This window comes from Anomaloglossus baeobatrachus, chromosome 8 (genome assembly GCF_048569485.1).
Source record: "Anomaloglossus baeobatrachus isolate aAnoBae1 chromosome 8, aAnoBae1.hap1, whole genome shotgun sequence".
NCBI lineage: Eukaryota > Metazoa > Chordata > Amphibia > Anura > Aromobatidae > Anomaloglossus > Anomaloglossus baeobatrachus.
The window spans coordinates 56,730,200-56,757,596 of NC_134360.1; the positions used below are offsets into that span (position 1 = coordinate 56,730,200).

The window sequence follows — 27,397 nt, forward strand, 5'->3', positions numbered from 1 at the left end:
CATCTTCTACTCGCTCTCATGTTTGTTCTGTCTCAGTGTCTTCTGGTCACTCTGTTTGTCTGTCTCAGCATCTTCTGCTCGCTCTCACCTTTGTCTGTCTCAGTGTCTCCTGCTCGCTCTCACGTTTGTCTGTCTCAGTGTCTTCTGCTCGCTCTCACGTTTGTCTGTCTCAGTGTCTTCTACTCGCTCTCACGTTTGTCTGTCTCCGTGTCTCCTGCTTGCTCTCACGTTTGTCTCAGCATCTTCTACTCGCTCTTATGTTTGTTCTGTCTCAGTGTCTTCTGGTCACTCTGTTTGTCTGTCTCAGTGTTTTTTGATCGCTCTCATGTTTGTCTGTCTCAGCATCTTCTGCTCGCTCTCACCTTTGTCTGTCTCAGTGTCTCCTGCTCACTCTCGTTTGTCTGTCTCAGCATCTTCTACTCGCTCTCACATTTGTCTGTCTCAGTGTCATCTGCTCGCTCTCATGTTTGTCTGTCTCAGTGTCTCCTGCTCGCTCTCATGTTTGTCTGTCTCAGTGTCTCCTGCTCGCTCTCATGTTTGTCTGTCTCAGTGTCTCCTGCTCGCTCTCCCGTTTGTCTGTCTCAGGGTCTCCTGCTCGCTCTCCTGTTTGTCTGTCTCAGTGTCTCCTGCTCGCTCTCACGTTTGTCTGTCTCAGTGTCTTCTGCTCACTCTCTCGTTTGTCTGTCTCAGTGTCATCTGCTCGCTCTCTCGTTTGTCTGTCTCAGTGTCATCTGCTCGCTCTCCCGTTTGTCTGTCTCAGTGTCTTCTGCTCGCTCTCACGTTTGTCCGTCTCAGTGTTTTCTGCTCGCTCTCATGTTTGTCTGTCTCAGTGTCTCCTGCTCACTCTCCCGTTTGTCTGTCTCAGTGTTTTATGATCGCTCTCACGTTTGTCTGTCTCCGTGTCTCCTGCTCACTCTCCCGTTTGTCTGTCTGTGTTTTCTGCTCGCTCTCACATTTGTCTGTTGCAGTGCCTCAGAGTCTTCTGCCTGCTGTAATGTTTGTCTGTCTCAGTGTCCTCGTATTTTCTGCCTGCATCTGTGGCTATTTACTGGGTGTGGCTACTTGCAGATCAATCATAATATTGAGGCCACATAGCCACACCCCATTGGTCAGCTTCTGGCGCCTGTTGGCAGATGGTTCACCTTTCCAGCTGTAATTGCGCCAATTCTCATACACTGGCTGATATATCCCTCACCCTCCCGCGCCCGTGACAAACATCGCTTAGTGTTTACCAACTTAATCGCACTCTTCTAATAAAAACACGAAGCCGGCGCGGCGGCAGCAGAACATATACATAACAATGTACACACGAGCGTCTCCAGGCGCCGAGCCGTTATTTGAGGCATTTTCCAGTAGCAATGATGCGTGAAATGAAAATTGGACAGGGGTGTACAGAGGTGGGAGAGAGAGACAGAGAGACAGAGAGAGACAATCTGCAGAAGATGCTGGGACAAGGAGACAGGCGATGAGCATGAGAGTGAGCAGGAGACGCGGGGAAAAGGAGACAGACAACTAGCATGAGAGCAATCAGGAGACGCGGGGACAGACGAAGAGCATGACAGTGAGCAGGAGACGTGGGGACAGACGAAGAGCATGAGAGTGAGCAGGAGACGCGGGGACAGACGAAGAGCATGACAGTGAGCAGGAGACGCGGGGACAGACGAAGAGCGTGAGAGTGAGCAGGAGATGCGGGGAGAAGGAGACAGACAACTAGCATGAGAGCAATCAGGAGACACGGGGAGAGACGAAGAGCATGACAGTGAGCAGGAGACGCGGGGACAGACGAAGAGCATGACAGTGAGCAGGAGACGCGGGGGACAGACGAAGAGCGTGAGAGTGAGCAGGAGATGCGGGGAGAAGGAGACAGACAACTAGCATGAGAGCAATCAGGAGACGCGGGGACAGACGAAGAACATGACAGTGAGCAGGAGACGCGGGGAAAAGGAGACAGACAATTAGTATGAGAGTAAGCAGGAGACGCAGGACAGACGAAGAGTGTGAGAGTGAGCAGGAGATGTGGGGACAAATGAAGAGTGTGAGAGTGAGAAGGAGTTGCGGGGAGATGGAGACAGACGAAGATCATGAGAGCGAATAGAAGACAAGGGCATAGATGAAGAGCATGAGAGCGAGCATGCGATGCAAAACTGGACGAAGAGTGTAAGAGCAAGCAGGAGATTTGGGGACGGACGAAGAATGTGAGATCGAGCAGGAGATGCGGGGACAGACGAAGCGCTCAAGAGTGAAATAGGAGACACAGGGATAGGCAAAGAGTGTGAGAGCGAGCAGGAAACGTGGAGACAAATGAAGAGTGTGAGAGTGAGCAGGAAATTATCACAATGGCATTTCAGGAGGAAAAACAAAAGCAGGAAGGAAGTACAAAACAAGAGGGGTAAACTCCACAACTGCAGAAATAAATAAGCACAACACTAGCAGGTTTTGGACACCACACCTCACAGACCAAGAAAAACAAACTATATCTGGCATGGGTGGAAGGATTCAACCAGCATAAATAGAAGGGAAGCAGATGTGATAGGCCCTCCCATAACATGTGATCAAAGTAGGAAGCAAACCAGCAGAGATTAACTCTTGCTAGCTTGCCTATGAATCAGCACACATCAGGTCGACGCCCAAGTCAGTCTGTGTTGATCTCAGACATCAGAGATACCACTGGGTATACCGATTGTCAGAATCTGCAATCTCAACAGAGCCCGACATTGCCATTACAGTTGGCGAACTTTGTGCAAAACTCTGTGTGACAGATGAAAAGTGTGATAGTGAGCAGGAGACGTGGAGACAGACGAAGACTTAAAGAGTGAGCAGAAGATGAGAGGACAGACGATGAGTGTGAGAGTAAGCAGGAGATGCAGCACAGACAAAGAGTGTGAGAGCAAGCAGGAGACGTGGGAACAGACGAAGAGCATGAAAGCAAGCAGGGGACACGAGGACAGCTGAACAGTGTGAGAGCAAGCAGGAGACACGGGGACAGACAAAGTGCATGAGAGCGAGCAGGAGACGTAGGGACAGATGAAGAGTGTGAGAGTGAGCACTAGATGTGGGGACAAGGAGACACACGATGAGCGTGAGCGAGCAGAAGAACTAAATATGACAACTGGACAAATTTAATGGGCAGTGGCTTCAGAGTTGACACTGTGTAGGATGTACAGTGCCTTGAAAAAGTATTCGTCCCCCCTGGCTTTTTACCGATTTTGTTATATTACAGTCAGCACAGAGACCAAAGGTAACCCCTGAAGTAGCTGCAGAGTTCCCATACAGAGAGTCGAGGATCTGTCCATACGACCATAATAAGCGGTATACTCCATAGAGCTGGCCTTTATGGAAGGGCGGCCAGAAAAAAAGCCATTACTTACAGTCAAAAACTGGACGGCTTGTTTTCAGTTTGCCAAAAGACATGTAGGAGACTCCCCAAATGTATGGAGGAAGGAGCTGTAGTCAGCTGAGACCAAAATTTAACTTTTAGGCCATCATGGTAAACACAATGGTAGCGCCAAACCAACACCCCAAGAACACCATCCTCACAGTGAAACAAGGTAGTGGCAGCATCATGCTGTGGGGAGGTTTTTCAGCAGCAAAGACAAGAAAAATGGTCAGAGTTGAAGAGAAGATGGATAGTGTGAAGTACAGGGATATTTTTGAGAAAACCTGTTTGTCTGTCAGTAATTTGAGACCAGGATGGATATTCACCTTCCAACAAGACAATGACCCAAAGCTGCTGCTCAAGCAACACTCGAGTGGTTTCAGGGGAAACATGTAAATGTATTGCAGAGGCCAAGTCAAAGCCCAGACCTTAATCCAACTGAGAATCTGGGGTCGGACTTGAAGATCGCTGTTCACCAAAGGAAACCATCTAAGGCCTCTGCCACACTCACGTGAAAATCACGCATGTGCCGAGAGACACGTATTTCCCCTGCGTGTTGCGTGCAGGTAAGTACGTCTCTCTGGTACGTGCGGGCCACGTATGTTCTACATGTGCTATCTGCGATAGCAGACGTAGAACCGGTAATTTACATACTCTTGTGGTCCTTCCTGCTGTCCGCGCTGCTGTCCGTGGTGCTGATCCTCGGTCTCCAGCCCTCCCGTCTCCCCGCTGCTGCTGCTGCTGCCAGGCAGTGAAGTGAATATTCAATGAGCATAATGAGCGGCGGTCGGCAGCAAGTGGCAGCAGCGGCAGAGACAGGAGGGCTGGAGAAGGTGAGTAAATGTTTTTTTTTTCCCTGACACGTGTATTTTCTCCGGCGCGTGTCACACGGGACCACATCCACACTACACCCGTGTGGTAAGGGTGCGGGCCGTGTGACACCCGTGCTGCGGGAGAAAACACTGACATGTCAGCGTTTAGAAAAACGCACACACGTACAAACGCACACGGACACACGTTCCGTGTGGTTTTACGTGTGTGTGCCTGCTACAATAGGGTAGCATTGCTTAACGTGTCTCCGTGCCGCTGGTACATGCAAAAAATGACAAACACGTGCCGGTGGCATGGATGGGTGTCGCAGGCCTTACCTGAAGGAGCTGGAGTAATTTTGCTTTGATGAATGGACAAAAATCGCAGTGGCAAGATGTGGAAAGCTCATTATCCAAAGTGACTTGCAGCTGTAATTACCGTAAAAGGAGGCTCTACACTGTACTGATCTTGGGGGGGGGGGGTGAATACTTATGCACACTAACGTTTTCAGTTATTTTGTCCTATTTGTTGCTTGCGTCACAATAAAGAGAAAACCAAAAGTTCACAGTTGTAGCCATGATCTTTACATAAACTGATGCAACCCTCGCAAAAAAACAAAACTGTGAAATTCCAGATTGAGGTAGAAAACCCCGAAAAACATCAAGTGGGGGGGGGATACTTTTACTATGCCCTGCATCCACTTACAGCACTCATCACTTACACAGAAAATAATGGCGCCCCCCACAGGACAAGTCTAAGAAGTGAAGGTGTCCAATCAAATACAACTGATAGCGTAAATTACGTCATAAACATGATTAACCCTGATCAATGGAGTCACCTGTAATAATGGAGAGTTTTGCAACATTTAAATGCATGTTTCAATGGTATCCAAGATCTCTGCTTGCTGTCAGTGAATGCAAGCATTGGAGTAAATACAGAGGCTACAGCCTTGCACAGGTCTAATATGTTCCACTGCTGATGGTTTGCTACAATTGTATCCTCTACAGAATGGTCTCCAGACTGATGCATTTCATGTACTGACACATTGAAACAAATCAACATGGTAGCAAAAATGGGTTCTGTTGATGTATCCGGTGTTCCTAAATACAGACCCCCCCAGTTACAATGTATCAGTCTGGTGAATGGTCTAGACTGGATACAATTGTAACAAACCCTCAGCTGTGAGCAATATCGCTTCAGGAGAGATTTTCCATCTTTGAATGAGAAGAACAATCCCCGTTACTGAAAAATGTAGATGCAAAAGTGAAGTTGGTCGGGAGGCGACTGCCCGCTATACTCACCATGGTCTCCTGCGGACGTCGTACAGGTCGATCTTACTGGGAGCCCTCCAGGGGGTGGCTGCGAAGACAGAGAGAGTTAGAATCTAATTATATATATCTAAGTCACTAGATGAGTCCATCCCCAATCATCCAGAAGACGCCATTACACCCCTGTATCCTCAACTGCAAGGTCAGCCCTTACCTGGGTAGTATCGGGTCACACCGGTCGCACTGCCGAACACCTGCCACAGCAGTGTGGGGTCCTCCTGCCGATTCTGGATGAAGACGTTCTCTAGGGCGTCCGTCCAGTTCAGCTCGTTCAGGATGACTGTAGCTGGGGGGACACGAGGCAGCGGTGGGGGAGAATGATCAGCCATGGGGGGACTGGGGTCATAAGGGGTCTAAATAAGGTTTCAGTGCTCAGGAGGTAAAATAAAAAGTAGTAGAGAGGAAAAACACCCAGGAGGAGGCGGGGCAGTGGGAGTGACATTTGGGGGTTCACAATTGGGTTCTTAAAGGGAATTTATCAGCAGGATTTTGTTATGCAAGCTAAAGACAGCATGCTGCAAGGGTTAAAGCATAGAATTCAGGGATGCCTGCGTTGTCAAGGTCCAATCTATTATTTATTTGCTATATTTGTTTAAGCAGCAGGACTTATCATTACTCAGACTACAATGTCACGTACGTCCACTCCTCTGATTGACACCTCACTCTAAATGCACAATCTCTATTGAAACCTCTGTTGCATGGCTAAATGTTCTGTCTGTGTTGTTTGTGGGGTTTGTTACAGTGTGTACAGCCTGACTCAAGGGTGGGGGAGAGGGTAAGTAAGAACAGGGCTCGGACAGGAGTCAGGGTCACATTGGGGGCTCAGACCTGGCTACAATTAAGCTTACCTCTGGGATAAGGGACAGGCAGGGACCCCAGTATGAGGGCCAGTATAGGTGTCCTGATTTAGTCATTTTATACCCCGTGATACAGACTTTGCATTTCAATTCCTCTCCATTTTGGTGATCTCTGTTTGCTGTCAATGAAATGAAACAAACCCTAACTTCTTACATTGAGAGGTGTTAAATTGCTCTGTTCCCAGACTGCTAGAATGTATCAGAAGCCAATCCTGGACACATACACACTGTAGCAAACCCTCAGCAGTGTTAGCAGTAATAGGTCAGCGCAAGTTTTATATCTCTGAATGGAGACGAAAAATAGATCACAGTCAATGACAAAAAGCAGAGATTCTGAAAATGTCACAGAATGGAAATACGAGGTGCACTCCTATTCCTATTCCCCAATTTGCTTTGTGTCGCCTGAAGACTACAACTCCCAGCATGCCGTGACACCTGGATAAGGAGTGACATGACCGCGCGGTTCTTCAGGGGGCTCGGGGTACTCACAGCCCTTGTAGATGTCCGTTGGGATCTGCACCGCTGTGTACGAGTAATTCACTTTTGCCCTGAAGTTTGGATCATCACTGAATTCTAGTTTTAGAGAGTTTGACTGCTCCTTAGGTTCATCCTCGCCCTCCAGATCATCCTAAAAGAGGAAAAAGACAATAAGCCCCCAACGAGGCGACACAAAACCGCAGATCACACAGGGGACGTTGCGGGGGCTTACATATTCTGTGTCTGCCTTGGAGTCGTAATACTCGATATCTTCTTCCTATCAAAGAAGAAATAAAAGGAAAGTTATGATATCAGAATCTCACTTCAAGGCGCTGAAATACTCTGTGCTGCTGGGCGAGACCCTACTCCTTCTACGTCTATAACGTCCCATGACATACTCTGTGCTGCTGGATGAGATCCTACTCCTAAGTCTATAATGTCCCATGACATACTCTGTGCTGCTGGGCGAGATCCTACTCCTAAGTCTATAATGTCCCCTGACATCCTCTGTGCTGCTGGGCGAGATCCTACTCCTTCTAAGTCTATAATGTCCCCTGACATACTCTGTGCTGCTGGGTGAGATCCTACTCCTTCTAAGTCTATAACGTCCCATGACATACTCTGCGCTGCTGTGTGAGATCCTACTCCTTCTAAATCTATAATGTCCCATGACATACTCTGTGCTGCTGGGCGAGATCCTACTCCTTCTAAGTCTATAACGTCCCATGACATACTCTGTGCTACTGGGCGAGATCTTACTCCTTCTAAGTCTATAACGTCCCACAGACGTCAGCAGAGTTCTCTCCTGACATACTCTGTGCTGCTGGGTGAGATCCTACTCCTTCTAAGTCTATAACGTCCCATGACATACTCTGCGCTGCTGGGTGAGATCCTACTCCTTCTAAGTCTATAACGTCCCACGGACGTCAGCAGAGTTCTCTCCTGACATACTCTGCGCTGCTGGGTGAGATCCTACTCCTTCTAAGTCTATAACGTCCCATGACATACTCTGTGCTGCTGGGTGAGATCCTACTCCTTCTAAGTCTATAACGTCCCATGACATACTCTGTGCTGCTGGGTGAGATCCTACTCCTAAGTCTATAACGTCCCATGACATACTCTGCACTGCTGGGCGTGATCCTACTCCTTCTAAGTCTATAACGTCCCATGACATACTCTGTGCTGCTGGGTGAGATCCTACTCCTTCTAAGTCTATAACGTCCCACAGACGTCAGCAGAGTTCTCTCCTGACATACTCTGTGCTGCTGGGGACCCAGCTCTCAAAAATCATTTCACTATGATGTCATACAAGGCAGCGGCGGCTGATGTCTTAGGTGGTCATATCTATAATATTGGGTGTTTTATAAGATTGGCGCTGATTTCTCCAGAATCACGTTCCATATTCGCGGGGCGATGTAGCGGATTGTGCGCACGTCTTTGCCTCTGTTATGTTGTGGCACAGGAGGGGGTTTGGATTCTACCAGTGATGACACATAAGTCCCCCCCACCCTGACCATGAAGGCGGCTCGGACATGAGTGTGGAGACGCGTCCGTCCGCGCACTGACAGTAACAGATCATCGCGTCTTCCAGGCTGCAGTCTCGCTTCAGCTCCATTCCATTGCTATTCCAGTCATTCATCCCCCCCGATTCCCGCACTGTCGCCCCCTCCTCCTCCTCGCTGACCCCCCCTTCTTCCCTCCCCCCCTCTCCGCTCCTCGCCCTGGAGCGTAATGAAACCTGACATTATATCAAACATTATAAAGACTCTCATTTGATGAAGATCATTCGTCAACACACAAACCTATTAACCAGCAGAAAATTCTCGCCGTGCGCCTCTCCCCGAGCACGTGCGCTGTGTATCTGAGAGCGACGCACCTCACGCCGCAGACTCATTCCGACTGCAGATCACACGCTCCACGCTCCCTGCTACCAACTTTCAGGTGAACTCAGCCTCAAGGTCATTGCCAAGGACGAGACTGACAAATTCTTTTCTTAAACGATCGCACTTTGCTTACTGGAAAGGTAAATTTGTGCAATTGCACATTACTCAGACAGTCCACAGAGCAAACACAGGCGAGGCCGCGGGATAACGGCATTTCTGTACAAAAACAGGGAAAATGCACAACCAAGAACACAGTGCAAACATACAAGAACTCACACCTCTCTGCAGTATTATATATTCTTGTACATAGGGGGCAGTATAATAGTAGTTATATTCCTGTACATAGGGGCAGTATTATAGCAGTTATATTCTTGTACATAGGAGGCAGTATTATAGTAGTTATATTCTTGTACATAGGGGCAGTATTATAGTAGTTATATTCTTGTACATAGGGGGCAGTATTATAGTAGTTATATTCCTGTACATAGGGGGCAGTATTATAGCAGTTATATTCTTGTACATAGGAGGCAGTATTATAGCACTTACATTCTTGCACATAGGGAGCAGTATTATAGCACTTATATTCTTGTACATAGGGGCAGTATTATAGTAGTTATATTCTTGTACATAGGGAGCAGTATTATAGCAGTTATATTCCTGTACATAGGGGCAGTATTATAGCAGTTATATTCTTGTACATAGGAGGCAGTATTATAGTAGTTATATTCTTGTACATAGGAGGCAGTATTATAGTAGTTATATTCTTGTACATAGGGGCAGTATTATAATAATTATATTCTTGTACATAGGAGGCAGTATTATAGCAGTTATATTCTTGTACATAGGAGGCAGTATTATAGTAGTTATATTCTTGTACATAGGAGGCAGTATTATAGCACTTATATTCTTGCACATAGGGAGCAGTATTATAGCACTTATATTCTTGTACATAGGGAGCAGTATTATAGCAGTTATATTCTTGTACATAGGGGCAGTATTATAGTAGTTATATTCTTGTACATAGGAGGCAGTATTATAGTAGTTATATTCTTGTACATAGGAGGCAGTATTATAGTAGTTATATTCTTGTACATAGGAGGCAGTATTATAGCACTTATATTCTTGCACATAGGGAGCAGTATTATAGCACTTATATTCTTGTACATAGGGAGCAGTATTATAGCAGTTATATTCTTGTACATAGGGGCAGTATTATAATAATTATATTCTTGTACATAGGGGGCAGTATTATGGTAGTTATATTTCTATACATAGACGCAGTATTATAGTAATTATATTCTTGTATATAGGGGCAGTATTAGAGTAGTTATATTACTGTACATAGGGGCAGTATTATAGTACTTATATTCTTGTACATTGTGGCAGTATTATAGCAGTTATATTTTTGTACATAAGAGGCAGTATTATAGTAGTTATATTCTTGTACATATGGGCAGTATTATAGTAGTTATATTCTTGTGCGTAGGGGCAGTATTATAGTAGTTATATTCTTGTACATAGAGGCAGTATTATAGTAGTTATATTCTTGTACATATGGGCAGTATTATAGTAGTTATATTCTTGTATATAGGAGCAGTATTATAGTAGTTATATTCTTGTACATATAGGCAGTATTATAGCAGTTCTATTCTTGTACTTAAGTGGCAGTATTATAGTAATTATATTCTTGTACATAGAGGCAGTAGTATAATAGTTATATTCTTGTACATAGGGGGCAGTATTATAGTAGTTATATTTCTATACATAGGGGGCAGTATTATAGTAGTTATATTCTTGTACATAGGGGCAGTATTATAGTAGTTATATTCTTGTACATAGTGGCAGTATTATAATAATTATATTCTTGTACATAGGGGGCAGTATTATTTTAGTTATATTTCTATACATAGGGGCAGTACTATAGCAGTTATATTCTTGTACATAGGAGGCAGTATTATAGTAGTTATATTCTTGTACATAGGGGCAGTATTATAATAATTATATTCTTGTACATAGGGGGCAGTATTATGGTAGTTATATTTCTATACATAGACGCAGTATTATAGTAATTATATTCTTGTATATAGGGGCAGTATTAGAGTAGTTATATTACTGTACATAGGGGCAGTATTATAGTACTTATATTCTTGTACATTGTGGCAGTATTATAGCAGTTATATTTTTGTACATAAGAGGCAGTATTATAGTAGTTATATTCTTGTACATATGGGCAGTATTATAGTAGTTATATTCTTGTGCGTAGGGGCAGTATTATAGTAGTTATATTCTTGTACATAGAGGCAGTATTATAGTAGTTATATTCTTGTACATATGGGCAGTATTATAGTAGTTATATTCTTGTATATAGGAGCAGTATTATAGTAGTTATATTCTTGTACATATAGGCAGTATTATAGCAGTTCTATTCTTGTACTTAAGTGGCAGTATTATAGTAATTATATTCTTGTACATAGAGGCAGTAGTATAATAGTTATATTCTTGTACATAGGGGGCAGTATTATAGTAGTTATATTTCTATACATAGGGGGCAGTATTATAGTAGTTATATTCTTGTACATAGGGGCAGTATTATAGTAGTTATATTCTTGTACATAGTGGCAGTATTATAATAATTATATTCTTGTACATAGGGGGCAGTATTATAGTAGTTATATTCCTGTACATAGGGCAGTATTATAGCAGCTATATTCTTGTACATAGGGGGCCGCATTACAGTAGTTATATTCTTGTACATAGAGGCAGTATCATAGTAATTATATTCTTCTACATAGGGGCAGTATTATAGTAGTTATATTCTTGTACATAGAGGCAGTATTATAGTAGTTTTATTCTTGTACCTAGGAGCAGTATTATAGTAGTTATATTCCCTTTTCCATGACTAATAACAGGTCGAAACGCGTAGGAAAAAGCTCCTCTGTCCTACTATTTGTGCCTCTTTTCTTGTACCGATGATAGATCATTTTAAAGATTAAATAAAGAATCTATTTTTATTCTACTATTATCCTGGAGACGCTGGAGTTTTCTTCTGTACATTCCCTTACATAGGGGCAGTATTATAATAGTTATATTCTTGTACTTTGGGGGCAGTATTATAGTAGTTATATTCTTGTACATAGGAGCAGTATTATAGTAGTTATATTCTTATACATAGGGGGCAGTATTATAGTATTTATATTATTGTACATAGGGGGCAGTGATATAAAAGATATACGCTTGTACATAGGGGCAGTATTATTGTAGTTATACACTTGTATGTACAGGCAGTATTTTAGTAGTTATATTCTTATACAATCGGTACACTATTATAATAGTTATATTCTTATACATAGGGGCAGTATTATATAATACAGTAGTTATATTCTTGTATATAGGTGCAATGTGATAACTGTTATATTCTGATTCATTGATTTTATAAATATGGGTGGTCTTTTCCTGGGGGGTTCATGTACTTAATATGTTCCTTGATTATATTTACTGGTGCTCGCTGCTGAACTACCATCCTCACCAGTAACATCGGACAATGTCTAATTATGTGACTGCCGCATCCTCAGGACAGAGGACAGAACGTTCCATCAGACGGAATCATAATGACACAGATTTACCCCACCAGGAGCCTGCGGCAGCCGCTCACGTGATGACATTTCTTTTGCACAGATCATTAGGATCTGGACGTGTCCGAACCCTGAGCAATAAAAGTTGAGCCTCCAGATGTGAAGTTGAATGGCCAGACTCTATCACCAGAATACAACCATTGATTTCTAAGGGGAAGAAGGAAGACGAGGAATTCATGACAATGTTGGCGGCACATGTCCCATTGATGGTTACACACTTCCATCTGTATTTTCCCCTACACATTGGCGCAGTACGACAATTGCTCGTAAGATGAGATGTCAGACCGCACACCCCCGTCATTCTGTGAGCCTGGCACATACATCCAGACAGCAGCCATCTGCTCTGCTGAGCCAACTGTCTGGACACAGTGCCCAGCGCGCTGCCCAGACTTCAGACCGGGCGCACTGCTCGGAGAGGAAATACAGGGGTCCCAGAGTGAGGGATGCGGGGGTCACTTTTTTTTTTTAAACAATTCACTTAGCTTGATCCATCCAGCTCGACTTGTCATTACATCACCGACAGTCACATCCAGAGCTGCAATCACAATTCTAACTGCAGTTTTTCACAGTTTATATAAGACACTGTCTCATTGCATAATGGGAGCCTCAGCGCAGATGTGGAAGGTGCGGACCAAAGCTCTAACAAACATGAAATAAGCAGGTAACAGCCAACAACTCCAGCATCAAACACTAGATTAATTTTTATATCTAGATAGAGTTAAAGTTTTGTAGTTTTTCAGATATTAGTATATATTTATAGGGGTCAGATGTTTCTGATACATAGCACTAAATTCCCTATAAGTAAAGTTACTTGATACATTTAGTCATTCTGCTGTCATTAATAGTGATTGCATAAATCTGTATACAGGGAGCTCCCCCTAGTGGTGGCTGCAGACAGAATCTTATTATGTATTTCTGTATACAGGGAGCTCCCCCTAGTGGTGGCTGCAGACAGAATCTTATTATGTATTTCTGTATACAGGGAGCTCCCCCTAGTGGTGGCTGCAGACAGAATCTTATCATGTATCTCTGTATACAGGGCGCTCCCCCTAGTGGTGGCTGCAGACAGAATCTTATTATGTATTTCTGTATACAGGGAGCTCCCTCTAGTGGTGGCTACAGAAAGAATATTATGTGTTGTGAATGTCAGTTATGTTTTTGCTGCTGTGAGGCTCCCTCTTGTGGCCAGGAATGGTTTGGACAGAGACCAGGTGTGTTGAGCAATGGGCGTTTCCATTGCTAACTCTCTGCTTATTTAAGCCCTGATCTGATAGCAAGCTATGCCGGATGTCAGTTGTTCTTTTTTCACCAGCCTGCTTCATCCTGCTCCACACCACATCTACCTCAGATAAGTGCTTTGCTCTTTATTTGTTGTCTGAATCTTTTGGCTCTTATCTGAGTGTCATTTGCTGTGGTTTTTGTCAGTTTATTTGCATGCAGGGATCTTCCCTCTCAGTTGCTTTGCTGGGAAGCTCCCTGCAGCCATGTTTGGAGTAATGCTCCTATAAGTCCATGTGTTTGTTTCTTCTTGAATTTGTAATGATTCCTGCTTTCTATTCTTTGTTATGACAAGAGCACCTGGTATAGGACGGAGTTCAGATCTAGTGATCTGAGGGCTTTTTGTACTATCAGGTTTTTGGATTTTTGCAGGGTTTTTCTCTGGCCACCATCAGTGCCTTTCCTATCCTGTCCTATTTAGTCAGTAGGGCCTCACCTTTTGCTAATCCTATCATCTGTGTATTGTGTTTTCCGATATCACCGCAGTCTTTGAATGTGGGGGGCTTGCTATTCTTTATCTATTTTCTGAGGCAGAGAGTTATTCATCTTTCCTTCCTTTAGGATAGCTAGTTCTCCGGCTGGGTTCGCGGTGCACAGGATGTTAGTTCACCCCTCGGCTACTTCTAGTGTTGATGGTTAGTAAGAGGATGGCGGCCAGATTAGTTGCCAATGATCTTGTCACCTTTTACCAATGATTTATGGTGGTCTGACATGGTTCCAGATCATAACAATTATGTATCTCTGTATACAGGGAGCTCCCCCTAGTGGTGGCTGCAGACAGAATCTCATCATGTATCTCTGTTTACAGGGAGCTCCCTCTAGTGGTGGCTGCAGACAGAATTTTATGTATCTTTGTATACAGGGAGCTCCCCCTAGTGGTGGCTGCAGACAGAATCTTATCATGTATCTCTGTATACAGGGAGCTCCCTCTAATGGTGGCTGCAGACAGAATATTATGTATCTTTGTATACAGGGAGCTCCCCCTAGTGGTGGCTGCAGACAGAATCTCATCATGTATCTCTGTATAGAGGGAGCTCCCCCTAGTGGTGGCTGCAGACAGGATCTTATCATATATCTCTGTATACAGGGAGCTCCCCCTAGTGGTGGCTGCAGACAGAATCTTATCATGTATCTCTGTATACAGGGCGCTCCCCCTAGTGGTGGCTGCAGACATATTCTTATCATGTATCTCTGTATACAGGGCGCTCCCCCTAGTGGTGGCTGCAGACATAATCTTATTATGTATTTCTGTATACAGGGAGCTCCCTCTAGTGGTGGCTGCAGACAGAATATTATGTGTTGTGAATGTCAGTTATGCTTTTGCTGCTGTGAGGCTCCCTCTTGTGGCCAGGAATGGTTTGTGCAGAGACCAGGTGTGTTGAGCAATGGGCGTTTCCATTGCTAACTCTCTGCCTATTTAAGCCCTGATCTGATAGCAAGCTATGCCGGATGTCAGTTGTTCTTTTTTCACCAGCCTGCTTCATCCTGCTCCAGACCACATCTACCTCAGATAAGTGCTTTGCTCTTTATTTGTTGTTTGAATCCTTTGGCTCTTATCTGAGTTTGTCATTTGCTGTGTTTTTTGTCAGTTTATTTGCATGCAGGGATCTTCCCTCTCAGTTGCTTTGCTGGGAAGCTCTCTGCAGCCATGTTTGGAGTAATGCTCCTATAAGTCCATGTGTTTGTTTCTTCTTGAATTTGTAATGATTCCTGCTTTCTATTCATTGGTATGACAAGAGCGCCTGGTATAGGACGGAGTTCAGATCTAGTGATCTGAGGGCTTTTTGTACTATCAGGTTTTTGGATTTTTGGAGGGTTTTTCTCTGGCCACCATCAGTCCCTTTCCTATCCTGTCCTATTTAGTCAGTAGGGCCTCACCTTTTGCTAATACTATCATTTATCTGTGTATTGTGTTTTCCTATATCACCGCAGTCTTTGAATGTGGGGGGCTTGCTATTCTTTATCTATTTTCTGAGGCAGAGAGTTATTCATCTTTCCTTCCTTTAGGATAGCTAGTTCTCCGGCTGGGTTCGCGGTGCACAGGATGTTAGTTCACCCCTCGGCTACTTCTAGTGTTGATGGTTAGTAAGAGGATGGCGGCCAGATTAGTTGCCAATGATCTTGTCACCTTTTATCAATGATTTATGGTGGTCTTCCATGGTTCCGGATCATAACAATTATGTATCTCTGTATACAGAGAGCTCCCCCTAGTGGTGGCTGCAGACAGAATCTCATCATGTATCTCTGTATACAGGGAGCTCCCTCTAGCGGTGGCTGCAGACAGAATTTTATGTATCTTTGTATACAGGGAGCTCCCCCTAGTGGTGGCTGCAGACAGAATATTATCATGTATCTCTGTATACAGGGAGCTCCCCCTAGTGATGGCTGCAGACAGAATCTTATGAATCTTTGTATATAGGGAGCTTCCCCTAGTGGTGGCTGCAGACAGAATCTTATCATGTATCTCTGTATACAGGGAGCTACCCCTAGTGGTGGCTGCAGACAGAATATTATGTATCTTTGTATACAGGGAGCTCCCCCTAGTGGTGGCTGCAGACAGAATCTTATCATGTATCTCTGTATAGAGGGAGCTCCCCCTAGTGGTGGCTGCAGACAGAATATTATGTATCTTTGTATACAGGGAACTTCCCCCTATTAAGGGAAACTAAATATCTTAAGATAAAAACACATTACTAATAAAGCCCTTACATAGATCCACTTTGTCCTGCACTGGTGCCCTCTGTTACACGAGCGTGGTTACCAAAAATGTATAATAGAGGAAGGGTAATGATGAGTGAAACATTGTAAAGAGTAAACAGGGGCGGCGGTGCAGGATCTTCCTCGTCCGTCGTGGTCGGATGAGATCAGTAACGCCGTAGTCATTAATATGAAACGTTCCTTTGGCGATGTAAGATGGAAAGGCAGCCGAGTCTTCCTGGAGGACGGGAGTGACAGGAAGAGAATGAATTTCGTCTATGAAAATGGGCGATTACTGCAAGGATCGTGCGGCTAACGCATCTAAGGTCGTTTACCTAAAATACACGCGTGTTCCCCGCAGAGCACCGGAGCGCTCAGGGCCAGGAGAGCGCGCAATATTCCCTTACTGACAACCTTGAAGCAATCAGTGAGCAGCCATGCAGGGGGGTGTAATCAGAGCGAGGGGCAGGCGGGAGGCACGAGGTGAGGATACGGCTCTGGGCTCTGTCGCACATAACACCTCTTGGCCATCTGTCTGCACTGGGCAATGAGAAAACACAGGGACAAGGCTGGCAGGATCTGCATGATGATCAGTGGAGGAGGGGGCACAGGACATCTGGATGGAGCCTCAATCAGAACCGGAGAGGGAGGGCACGGCGGCTGCCAAGCCATGAAATCACTGCTCTAACGGTGCCCTGCACAGCCAAAGCCGGGCAAGGGGGTGCTCATGTCATGGCATCCTTGGCATCGAATGAAGGAATGAACATTTGTTTTTTTATTTGCATAAATGGCTTAATTTCATCTGTTGTGGCACTACAAGTGCCAGCGTCAATAAATGCTGGAACCTTGGCAAAGCCAGTAACATATACTGAAGACACATCGAAGATTCACAATTATGCTGCATTACTGTTAGCCAGCGAGCTCAGTGACTTTACACCTCTGTGCACCCCCTGCTGCTTCAGTGTCTGCACAGAACATGATCTCTATTTTGGGGGACATTGGGGCTCATTCACTAGTAGGGGTTACTGAACATCGTGGACTGGTAGCGGTATGTGTGGTACTGTAGACTGAGTCCTCGCGGGCAGAGACCTCTCTCCTCCTGTAGACTGTGAGCCCTCGTGGGCAGGGTCCTCGCTAATCCTGTAGACTGTGATCCATCATGGGCATGGTTCTCCTGTAGACTGTGAGCCTTCATGGGCAGGGTCCTGTCTCCTCCTGTAGACTGTGAGACCTCGGGGGCAGGGTCCTCTCTCCTCCTGTAGACTGTGAGCACTCGGGGGCAGGGTCCTCTCTCCTCCTGTAGACGGTGAGCCCTCGGCGGCAGGGTCCTCTCTCCTCCTGTAGATTGTGAGCCCTCGGGGGCAGGGTCCTCTCTCCTCCTGTAGACTGTGAGCCCTCGGGGGCAGGGTCCTCTCTCCTCCTGTAGACTGTGAGCCCTCGGGGGCAGGGTCCTCTCTCCTCCTGTAGACTGTGAGCCCTCGGGGGCAGGGTCCTCTCTCCTCCTGTAGACTGTGAGCCCTCGGGGGCAGGGTCCTCTCTCCTCCTGTTGACTGTGATCCTTGTGGGCAGGGTCCTCTCTCCTCCTGTAGACTGTGAGCCTTCATGGGCAGGGTCCTCTCCTCCTGTAGACTGTGAGCCCTCGGGGGCAGGGTCCTCTCTCCTCCTGTTGACTGTGATCCTTGTGGGCAGGGTCCTCTCTCCTCCTGTAGACTGTGAGCCTTCATGGGCAGGGTCCTCTCCTCCTGTAGACTGTGAGCCTTCATGGGCAGGGTCCTCTCTCCTTCTGTTGACTGTGATCCTTGTGGGCAGGGTCCTCTCTCCTCCTGTAGACTGTGGGCCTTCATGGGCAGGGTCCTCTCCTCCTGTAGACTGTGAGCCCTCGGGGGCAGGGTCCTCTCTCCTCCTGTAGACTGTGAGCACTCGGGGGCAGGGTCCTCTCACCTCCTGTAGACTGTGAGCCCTTGTGGGCAGGGTCCTCCCTCCTGCTGAACACTGTGATCCCTTGTGGGCAGGGTCCTCTCTCCTCCTGTAGACTGTGAGCCTTCATGGGCAGGGTCCTCTCCTCCTGTAGACTGTGAGCACTCGGGGGCAGGGTCATCTCACCTCCTGTAGACTGTGAGCCCTCGGGGGCAGGGTCCTCTCTCCTCCTGTAGACTGTGAGCACTCGGGGGCAGGGTCCTCTCACCTCCTGTAGACTGTGAGCCCTTGTGGGCAGGGTCCTCTCTCTTCCTGTAGACTGTTTGTCCTTGCGGGCAGGGTCCTCCCTCCTGCTGAACACTGTGATCCCTTGTGGGCAGGGTCCTCTCCTCCTGTAGACTGTGAGCCCTCGGGGGCAGGGTCCTCTCTCCTCCTGTAGACTGTGAGCACTCGGGGGCAGGGTCATCTCACCTCCTGTAGACTGTGAGCCCTTGTGGGCAGGGTCCTCTCTCCTCCTGTAGACTGTTTGTCCTTGCGGGCAGGGTCCTCTCTCCTGCTGAACACTGTGATCCCTTGTGGGCAGGGTCCTCTCTCCTCCTGTAGACTGTTTATCCTCGCGGGCAGGGTCCTCTCTCCTGCTGTAGACTGTGATCCTTTGTGGGCAGGGTCCTCTCTCCTCCTGCAGACTGTGATCCCTTGTGGGCAGGGTCCTCTCTCCTGCTGTAGACTGTGAGCCCTTGTGGGCAGGGTGCTCTCTCCTCCTGTAGACTGTTTGTCTTCGCGGGCAGGGTCCTCTCTCCTGCTGTAGACTGTGATCCCTTGTGGGCAAGGTCCTCTCTCCTCCTGTAGACTATGATCCCTTGTGGGCAGGGTCCTCTCTCCTCCTGTAGACTGTTTGTCCTCGCGGGCAGGGTCCTCTCTCCTCATGTAGACGGTGAGTCCTCGCGGGCAGGGTCCTCTCTCCTCCTGGTGACTGTGAACTCTCTCGTGCAGGGTCCTCCCTCCTCCTGCACATGTCTGTGCCTTGGATTGTTCATTAATATTGTACTTGTTTTTATTATGTACACGCTTTTTCACATGTAAAGCGCCATAGAATAAATAGCAATATAATAATAAATAATCATTTTCTCCAGCACAGCGTCCCCCATGTTGGGGAGTATACTGCAGAAAACAGCAGCTCAGAGACAGCAGCTAATGCTGGAGAAGATAGCAATGGCTGAGGGTTAATTCTCCCATAATGGGACCTAAGGTATGGTGGTGGAGTCTGTCAGCACAGTGCTGATGGATTCCTACTAGCAGGTTGCAGAATTATGAATGCAGCTCTGGGTGTGACTGAAGTATAATAAATGGAATGATATGAGCTGTGATGGGAATATTATAAGATCCAGTAGGTCTCTGGTTAGTGACTATTAGGTCGGTATTGTGGGAGCTAAACATTAAAGGGTTATTCCTATAATCATAATGTTTTCTGTACCTCTATTATTCAATCTGCCCTGTTTGCTGCCTTGAACTCCTAGTGATGCCCTCACCCCAGGTTTTCTTTACCTTATATTGCCATTAGATCTGACCTCCAGTGTTTCTGATGGTGTTGGTCCAGCATGCTCAGATGCACCTAATGACACTGTACAATTTACATCTGACAGCCGGGTTTTAGCTCTGTCGTGCTAAACTCTGCCGCGCTATGCTAGGAGATGCAGGGTCATACTATGAATATCCGCATAACCACCAATGAATTGTGGAGTTTGTGCATAGCAATGAATATTGGTCACATAGTGGGTCCCATACTACATTCAAAACTATCAAAGGTAACCTCATTTATAAGAATATACATTTCCCATGTTGAGATCCATCAATCAGGAGCACAGAGGAGAGCTGAGGGAGGAGCCTGCAGCACTGAGGAGAAGCAGGGTGCTGCTGGGAAATGTATTTTCAGCAGATAAGAATACGAGTGCCCATTGTTGCAGCAAAGGAAGGCAGAAGGAGATGAGAAATGACACAAAAAGGTACAAGAAAGAAACGTTATGTTGGGTTTACATTGGATATTAACAACAGTCATGCAGATACTGAGCTACACAAAACAATACTGCCAATGTGGTAAAAACCCTTTAATCCTGTGTATCGTGGCCTGCCAGCAAGACGGAATATGTGTTCCAGTCCCGCTCGCTTATTAAGCGCTTTATATTGATGTGTGGACAGCAAACATTGGCAGATAGGTTCTCATTATTGGGAGGATAACTAATTGGCGGTGATTTATCAGTTCCAGCCATTGTCCTAGATAGCTGTGTTTAGCGTGAACACTGCTATTCCTTAATCTCGTAAAAACTGGATGAGAACGGCTGCGCCAATCGCAAAAGTGAAGAAGGGGGCTTAAAATCCGGGAACACACGTGTATATGAGATTAGCACAGGAACAAAAATCCCACGGGAAGAAAACATGGTAAAACCAGAGACCACAGTAAAGTGAACAACGTGGCAGCTCTTGTAATCTCTCCACATTAGACTCCCGCACAGTGCAAACACTACAACCTCCAGCATAGCAGAGCCAGCACAGTTGTCAACATCTCACATCTTGGCTCCTTCATCCACTATAATGTGGTTCACCTGATACAAACTATATTTCCCACGACGACTCTCATGCTGCAGAGAGTGAAGTATACAGTATACTGCGTGATGTGTATACAGCAGTGTGGGTGTATCCTATGTGATGTGTATACAGCAGCCTCATTTCCTATGTGATGTACATACATTACATAGGATACATTTAGAATGTTGTATGTACACAACAGTCTCACTATATCATATGTGATATGTAAACAGTAATCTGGATGTCTTCTATGTGATGTGCATATATCAATCTGAGTATCCCCTACATGGGGTGTATACAACATTATGTGTGCCTCCTATGTGATATGTATACAGCAATCCTAGTGTCTCCAACATGATGTGAATATAGCAGTCTGGGTGTATCACCTGTATGTCTTTATTGTAGTCTGCGTGCATTCCATGTGAGGTGTATACAGCAGTCTGAGTGAATCATACGGTATGTGAATTGTATACAGTAGTCTGGGTATATTCTATATAAAGTATACACAGCAATCTGGTTGTATCTCATGTGAAGTGTATACAGCAGTCTGGGTGTATCCCATGTGAGGTGTATACAGCAGTGTGAATGTACCCTACAGCATGTGAATTGTATACAGCAGTCTGGGTGTATTCTATATAAAGTGTGTACAACAATATGGTTGTATCCAATGTGAGGTGTATACAGCAGTCTGAATGTATCCTACAGTATGTGAAGTGTATACAGCAGTCTGAATGTATCCTACAGTATGTGAAGTGTATACAGCAGACTGGGTGTATTCTATATAAAGTGTATACAGCAATCTGAGTTTATCCCATGTGAGGTGTATACAGCAGTCTGAATGTATGCTACAGTATGTGAAGAGTATACAGCAGTCTAAATGTATTCTATATGAAATGTATTCAGCGATCTGAGTGTATCCCATGTGAGGTGTATACAGCAGTCTGAATGTATCCTACAGTATGTGAAGTGTATACAGCAGTCGGGATGTATTCTATATGAAATGTATTCAGCAATCTGAGTGTATTCCATTTTAGGTGTTGTGAGATAGCGACCACCAATGTTGTGGATGGTCGCAGTGGAGAAGGATCCCCCTGTGATATTAAACTGAAGGTGTGACTGTGGGACTTGTAGTTCCACAGAACTTGGGTTGTAATTAAGGGTTAGGTTCCCTTTAAACTGTGACCAGTGTGATGGACAGAGCTGGAGAATCACATACCTCCACCTGTGGGTGTGTCCGGTTGGGTTTTAAGAGACTGTTAGTTTTAGAAACAGGGAGAAGCCTGAGAGTGCTGCACATGGAGGATGTGTGCTGGAGTTCTCAGTCTGTGTCAAGACTGAAGAGAGACTCCTGGAAATCAGTCCAGGTGAGGGCTGGGGGAAAATACTGCAGCCTAGCTGGAGAGGGCTGGAGGCTGCAGGAAGCACCACAGTGATTTGTGTTCGCTGGCTGGAGCCAGAGTGTGGAGAATCCACTATGGACATTTAATTGGACTGGAAGCCCACGGTATGTGGATGTTATATTTTCCTTTAAGCCAGGAGAGGCTTTGTTACATTTGGAAGGGCAGTTTATGTTGTACTAATAAACTGCTGCATTTTTGAGAGACTGCGTTGCCTGTGTATGCCTAAGCTACCCTCCACCGCTGCAAGCGAGTAAACCCCCCGGGTTGCGGTAAGCAACGTTCACATATGGTGTCTCGAATGCGGGCATGCGGTCTGGTTGCTAAGGGCAACTGCCTAGGACGTATTGCTGTGGATCGGCGGGTCCACGAAAATTCTGTCTGCGCACTCAAGCAGCTGGCGGTGGATCGGCGGGTCCACGAACAGGGACAGCGTGCTCCAGCTGCTGGCGGTGAATCAGTGGGTCTGCAGGGTTCTGTGCTGCAGTGGCGAGAGACCAGTGACTGGAGGTTCCAGGCCAACCCGGAATTGCGGGGCCCTGTTTGGTGAGCAGTGATACACCACAGGCTGGAGATCCTGGTTGTACGGGCGGTACAACCAGGAAAGGTTAGTGGTTCTCTAACCCCCTCCCCCCTCTTTAGACCACCGGGTATTACCCATTGGAGCGCCCCTGCTGTTTGTTTTCTTGTTTCAGCATGGAGGGTGCACAAATGGATGCTATGGAGGAGCTGTACCAGTTCCTTGTGCGTGGACAGCAGGAGCCGTCAGTGCGGACCGATGTGGCAGCAGTGGACCAGTTGATAAACTCCCTTCTGGGGCCAGTACGAACACAGGGTGCCCAGCAAGATAAAGGGGAACTGTGTGAACTGGGGTCTAAAGACACTGCAAGGAAGCCACAGAAACCCCAAAAGGGGGTGGAATCCCATGAAGGGGTGGTTGCCCAAAAGGGGATGGAGCATCCCATAGACAAGGGTGCAGTGGCGCAGATGGACAGTAGTCAAGCACAAAGGTGTTCATGCTGCAAGTGTCCTGTCTGCAGTATAGACCACCCATCTGACGAGAAGCCACGTCTGTGTACCGTGGAAGTGGATGGGGAATCTGTAACTGGACTTGTAGACTCAAGGAGTTTGGTGACCCTGGTGAGGGCCACATCTGATGTCTACCTGATTCCTGGAAAGAAGTTCCACGCCAACTGCACCCACAATAATGATAAAGAATACCCAATGACCAGTGTGGTCATTAAGACCAAAACAGTAGTGGTGATGTCCCCTATGATTTCCTGGTGTGAGGCTGATGGTCTATTGAGTGAAAACCCTATAGGAGAAGAAATCCTGGAGGCTGTTGGTGGAGGAAAAATCCACAAAGGTCATGGTGAGCAGACCAGTGATCCAACCAGTGCTGGCGTGAATAATAGTGCAAACGGCACAAAAGCTGTTGTAGACCCCAGAGAATCTGAGGTTGAAGGTATGGAGTGCAAGAAAGCCTCTGAAGTTGCAGAGAATCAAGAGGAAATTGAGGGAGATTCTGCAGAGTCCCAAGAGATGGCTGAAGTTGCAGAAATTGAGAGAACCCTTAAAGTAGGGAAATTTAGCCCAGAAGTCCCATCAGCAGCTGAGAGCTTAACTGAACTTACTGGTAAGACCAAGATGGAGGCCATAAAGATGGACTTGGTACAGAAGATTGAGAATCTTGAGCCCAAAGCTGAGGAGAATGCAACTCCAAAGGTGGAGCCTGTGATAAGAAAAGAGGATGGATATGGAAGACCCAAGGAACGGTCCGATGGCCTTACAGGTAAAGAAATTCGGCCAGTCTTTACGTGCATGGTAGAAGTCCCTGCAGACTTGAGAAAAGCCTGTGCCAGTGAGGCGGTACATGAAAAATTCAAGACGGCCGTAGGAGCCTATAAAGTGTACTTTGCCCCAGAGTCTTGTCGCTTGGTGGTGTGCTCTGTAAGTGATGTCACAAAGAAGCGGGTGGCTATCCTGAGTGGCATGCACCTACAGTGTCTTCGCACGAAGTGGCTCATCTCTACAAAGATGGAAGAAGACACCAGACGATTGGAGCATATGAAGCGGCTCGCCGCAGCGTTTCAAGAAGTGGTGGTTGTGAAGAAACCATTAATTGGGCTTGCAATAAGAGCGCTGAGAAGTAACATTCAGCAAGCCAGGAAGGTTCCAGGTATTACAGCTATTGAAGTGGAAAAACCCAGTGGAACATTCCGAATCTATGGGAAAACTGCAGAAGCAGTCAAGACAGCTCGAAGGTTGTTGGAGTTTGTGGAGGAGGTCACACAAGTGCCCAGAGAACTGGTTAAGAAGCTTATTGGAAGAAATGGAAGAGTCATGCAGGAGATGGTTGACAAGTCCGGTGTGACGAGAGTAAGAATTGATATTCATACTGAAGCCAAGATACTCTGTGAAGTCGGTATGGTCCCATGTGTCATTGTGGGAACAAAGGAGTGTGTTGGAAATGTACGAGTCCTACTAGAGTACCGCCTGGGTTACCTGGAAGAACTAAGGCAGTTGAACCTAAAAAGGCAGAATATTGCAGAACAACTCCATCAAGTGGGTATGAGATGGAGACCGCTTTCAGGCTGGGGCCAGGAGAAGGGTTGCCCACCTGATAAAGGTGTTGCTTCAGTTGGCACAGAAAGTAGGTCCTATAATGAAAGGAACCAAGGTCATGGAAGACCTAACTACACTTTGGGCTATAGCATAGACTCTGAATGGTCCAAGTCCTCTACTCTAAACTCCAAAGGAATGGATGAAGGGAGTGATGCATCTACAGCGAAGGATGGTCTTGAGAAAACACACCAACAGAGCGATGACAACCGAAGACGCCATGGGAGAACAAGCCATAGTAAATCTGCAAAAAGAGAATGCAGACGGTCTAGATATAGCAGATCGTCTATCCGCTCAGTGCTTAGGTGCCCAGACAGTAGCCCTTCTAGTGGATTAGATGGCTCGGAGTCAGACCAGACAGTAGTTTCGACTGGAAGAGACTTTCGCTACTACACTAGCCGTTGGAGACAGTCATGGAGAGATAGGTCTGACTGGGGGGCGTACCTGACAAGGAGGTTGACTGAGACGAGTCTGGTGGCAATGACCGACTTTCTGTCAGGAGCTAAAGCTCGAATTTATCAGAGAGGGCCCTCTCGACTTGTAGGGCAAGGTGACACTAATGCCCTGTCTCAGGGCCCCTGTGGGTTATCAAATGTTCAACCCTACAAGTGTGAACAGAGGGGGGGGATATGTGAGATAGCGACCACCAATGTTGTGGATGGTCGCAGTGGAGAAGGATCCCCCTGTGATATTAAACTGAAGGTGTGACTGTGGGACTTGTAGTTCCACAGAACTTGGGTTGTAATTAAGGGTTAGGTTCCCTTTAAACTGTGACCAGTGTGATGGACAGAGCTGGAGAATCACATACCTCCACCTGTGGGTGTGTCCGGTTGGGTTTTAAGAGACTGTTAGTTTTAGAAACAGGGAGAGCCTGAGAGTGCTGCACATGGAGGATGTGTGCTGGAGTTCTCAGTCTGTGTCAAGACTGAAGAGAGACTCCTGGAAATCAGTCCAGGTGAGGGCTGGGGGAAAATACTGCAGCCTGGCTGGAGAGGGCTGGAGGCTGCAGGAAGCACCACAGTGACTTGTGTTCGCTGGCTGGAGCCAGAGTGTGGAGAATCCACTATGGACATTTAATTGGACTGGAAGCCCACGGTATGTGGATGTTATATTTTCCTTTAAGCCAGGAGAGGCTTTGTTACATTTGGAAGGGCAGTTTATGTTGTACTAATAAACTGCTGCATTTTTGAGAGACTGCGTTGCCTGTGTATGCCTAAGCTACCCTCCACCGCTGCAAGCGAGTAAACCCCCCGGGTTGCGGTAAGCAACGTTCACAGTGTATACAGTAGTCTGAATGTATCCTACAGCATTTGAAGTGTATACAGCAATCTGGGTGTATCCATGTGAAGTGTTACAGCAGTCTGGGTGTATCTCATGTGAAGTGTATACAGCAGTCTGGGTGTATCTCATGTGAAGTGTATACAGCAATCTGGGTGTATCCCATGTGAAGTGTTACAGGCGTCTGGGTGTATATCATGTGAAGTGTATACAGCAGTCTGGGTGTATGTTATGAAGTAAGAACCCCAGCACTCAAATCGTAGACAAATATGGTAATTTTGAATATTTTTATAAGTATTTTTTTGATAGTCTGCAAAAAAGTGCACCAAGTAATTTAGCAAAACTCACGACGTTTCGACTACTGGGGCCTTTTTAAGGCTTTGCGTGTAGGTAAAGGAGAGGCGACATGGGTCACTGGCGGACTGCCATCAAGGACACGCTGTGAGGTGCCACACTTTCACAGTATATCAAATTCGACCAAAGGTCAGGAAATGAGGAAATTATGGAAATGAAATGCCTCTGCAGGTGATTGCCTGGGGAAGAGGAAGATTCTTGGTGGAGTAGTGGTGACAGTAGTGATGATGCCGCCATCACTACTGTCACCACTACTTCACCAGGACTCTTCCTCCTCCCCAGGCCCTCACCTACAGAAGCATTACATTTCCATCATTTCCTCATTTCCTGACCTTTGGTGGAATTTTATATACTGTGGAAGTGTGGCACCTTGATAGCAGTCCGCCAGGGACCCATGTCGCCTCTCCTTTACCTACACGCAAAACCTTGAAAAAGGCTCCAGTAGCCGAAACGTTGGGTGTTTTGCTAAATTACTTGGTGCACTTTTTTTTGCAGATTATCAAAAAAATACTAATAAAAATATTCAAAATTACCATATTTGTCTACTATTTGAGTGCTGGGGTTCTTACTTCTTAGTTTGTCTATTTACCCCAATAGCACCTATTTACTTAACATGGTTGAGCCTGGCTTATCCTACCTGCGTGTATCCCATGTGAAGTGTATGCAGCAGTCTGAATGTATCCTACAGTATGTGAAGTGTATACAGCAGTCTGGGTGTATTCTATATAAAGTGTATACAGTAATCTGGGTGCATCCCATGTGAAGTGTATACAGCAGTCTGGGTGTATTCTATGTGATGTATCCAAAACAGTTCAGTGCACCCTATGATGCATCATCACAAGTCTTAGAAAAATACAGAGACAAATGCTGGGTGTGGGGAGAGAGCTGCCAGCAGGAATTGCCTGATT

At 46.2% G+C, this 27,397-nt stretch overlaps 1 protein-coding gene across 2 annotated transcripts in view; it reads right to left on the minus strand.

Annotated features, from left to right (window-relative positions):
- Positions 1-27,397, minus strand: part of CACNA2D2 (calcium voltage-gated channel auxiliary subunit alpha2delta 2) — a 196,764-nt gene that overhangs the window by 43,486 nt on the left and 125,881 nt on the right. For both annotated transcript variants that reach the window (XM_075321644.1, XM_075321643.1), the window contains exons 5-8: positions 7,081-7,125; positions 6,861-6,999; positions 5,669-5,800; positions 5,488-5,545 (exon numbers count right to left, since the gene is read on the minus strand). In XM_075321644.1, coding sequence (XP_075177759.1) covers positions 5,488-5,545; positions 5,669-5,800; positions 6,861-6,999; positions 7,081-7,125 — 374 coding nt within the window. The remainder of the gene's footprint in view (positions 1-5,487; positions 5,546-5,668; positions 5,801-6,860; positions 7,000-7,080; positions 7,126-27,397) is intronic.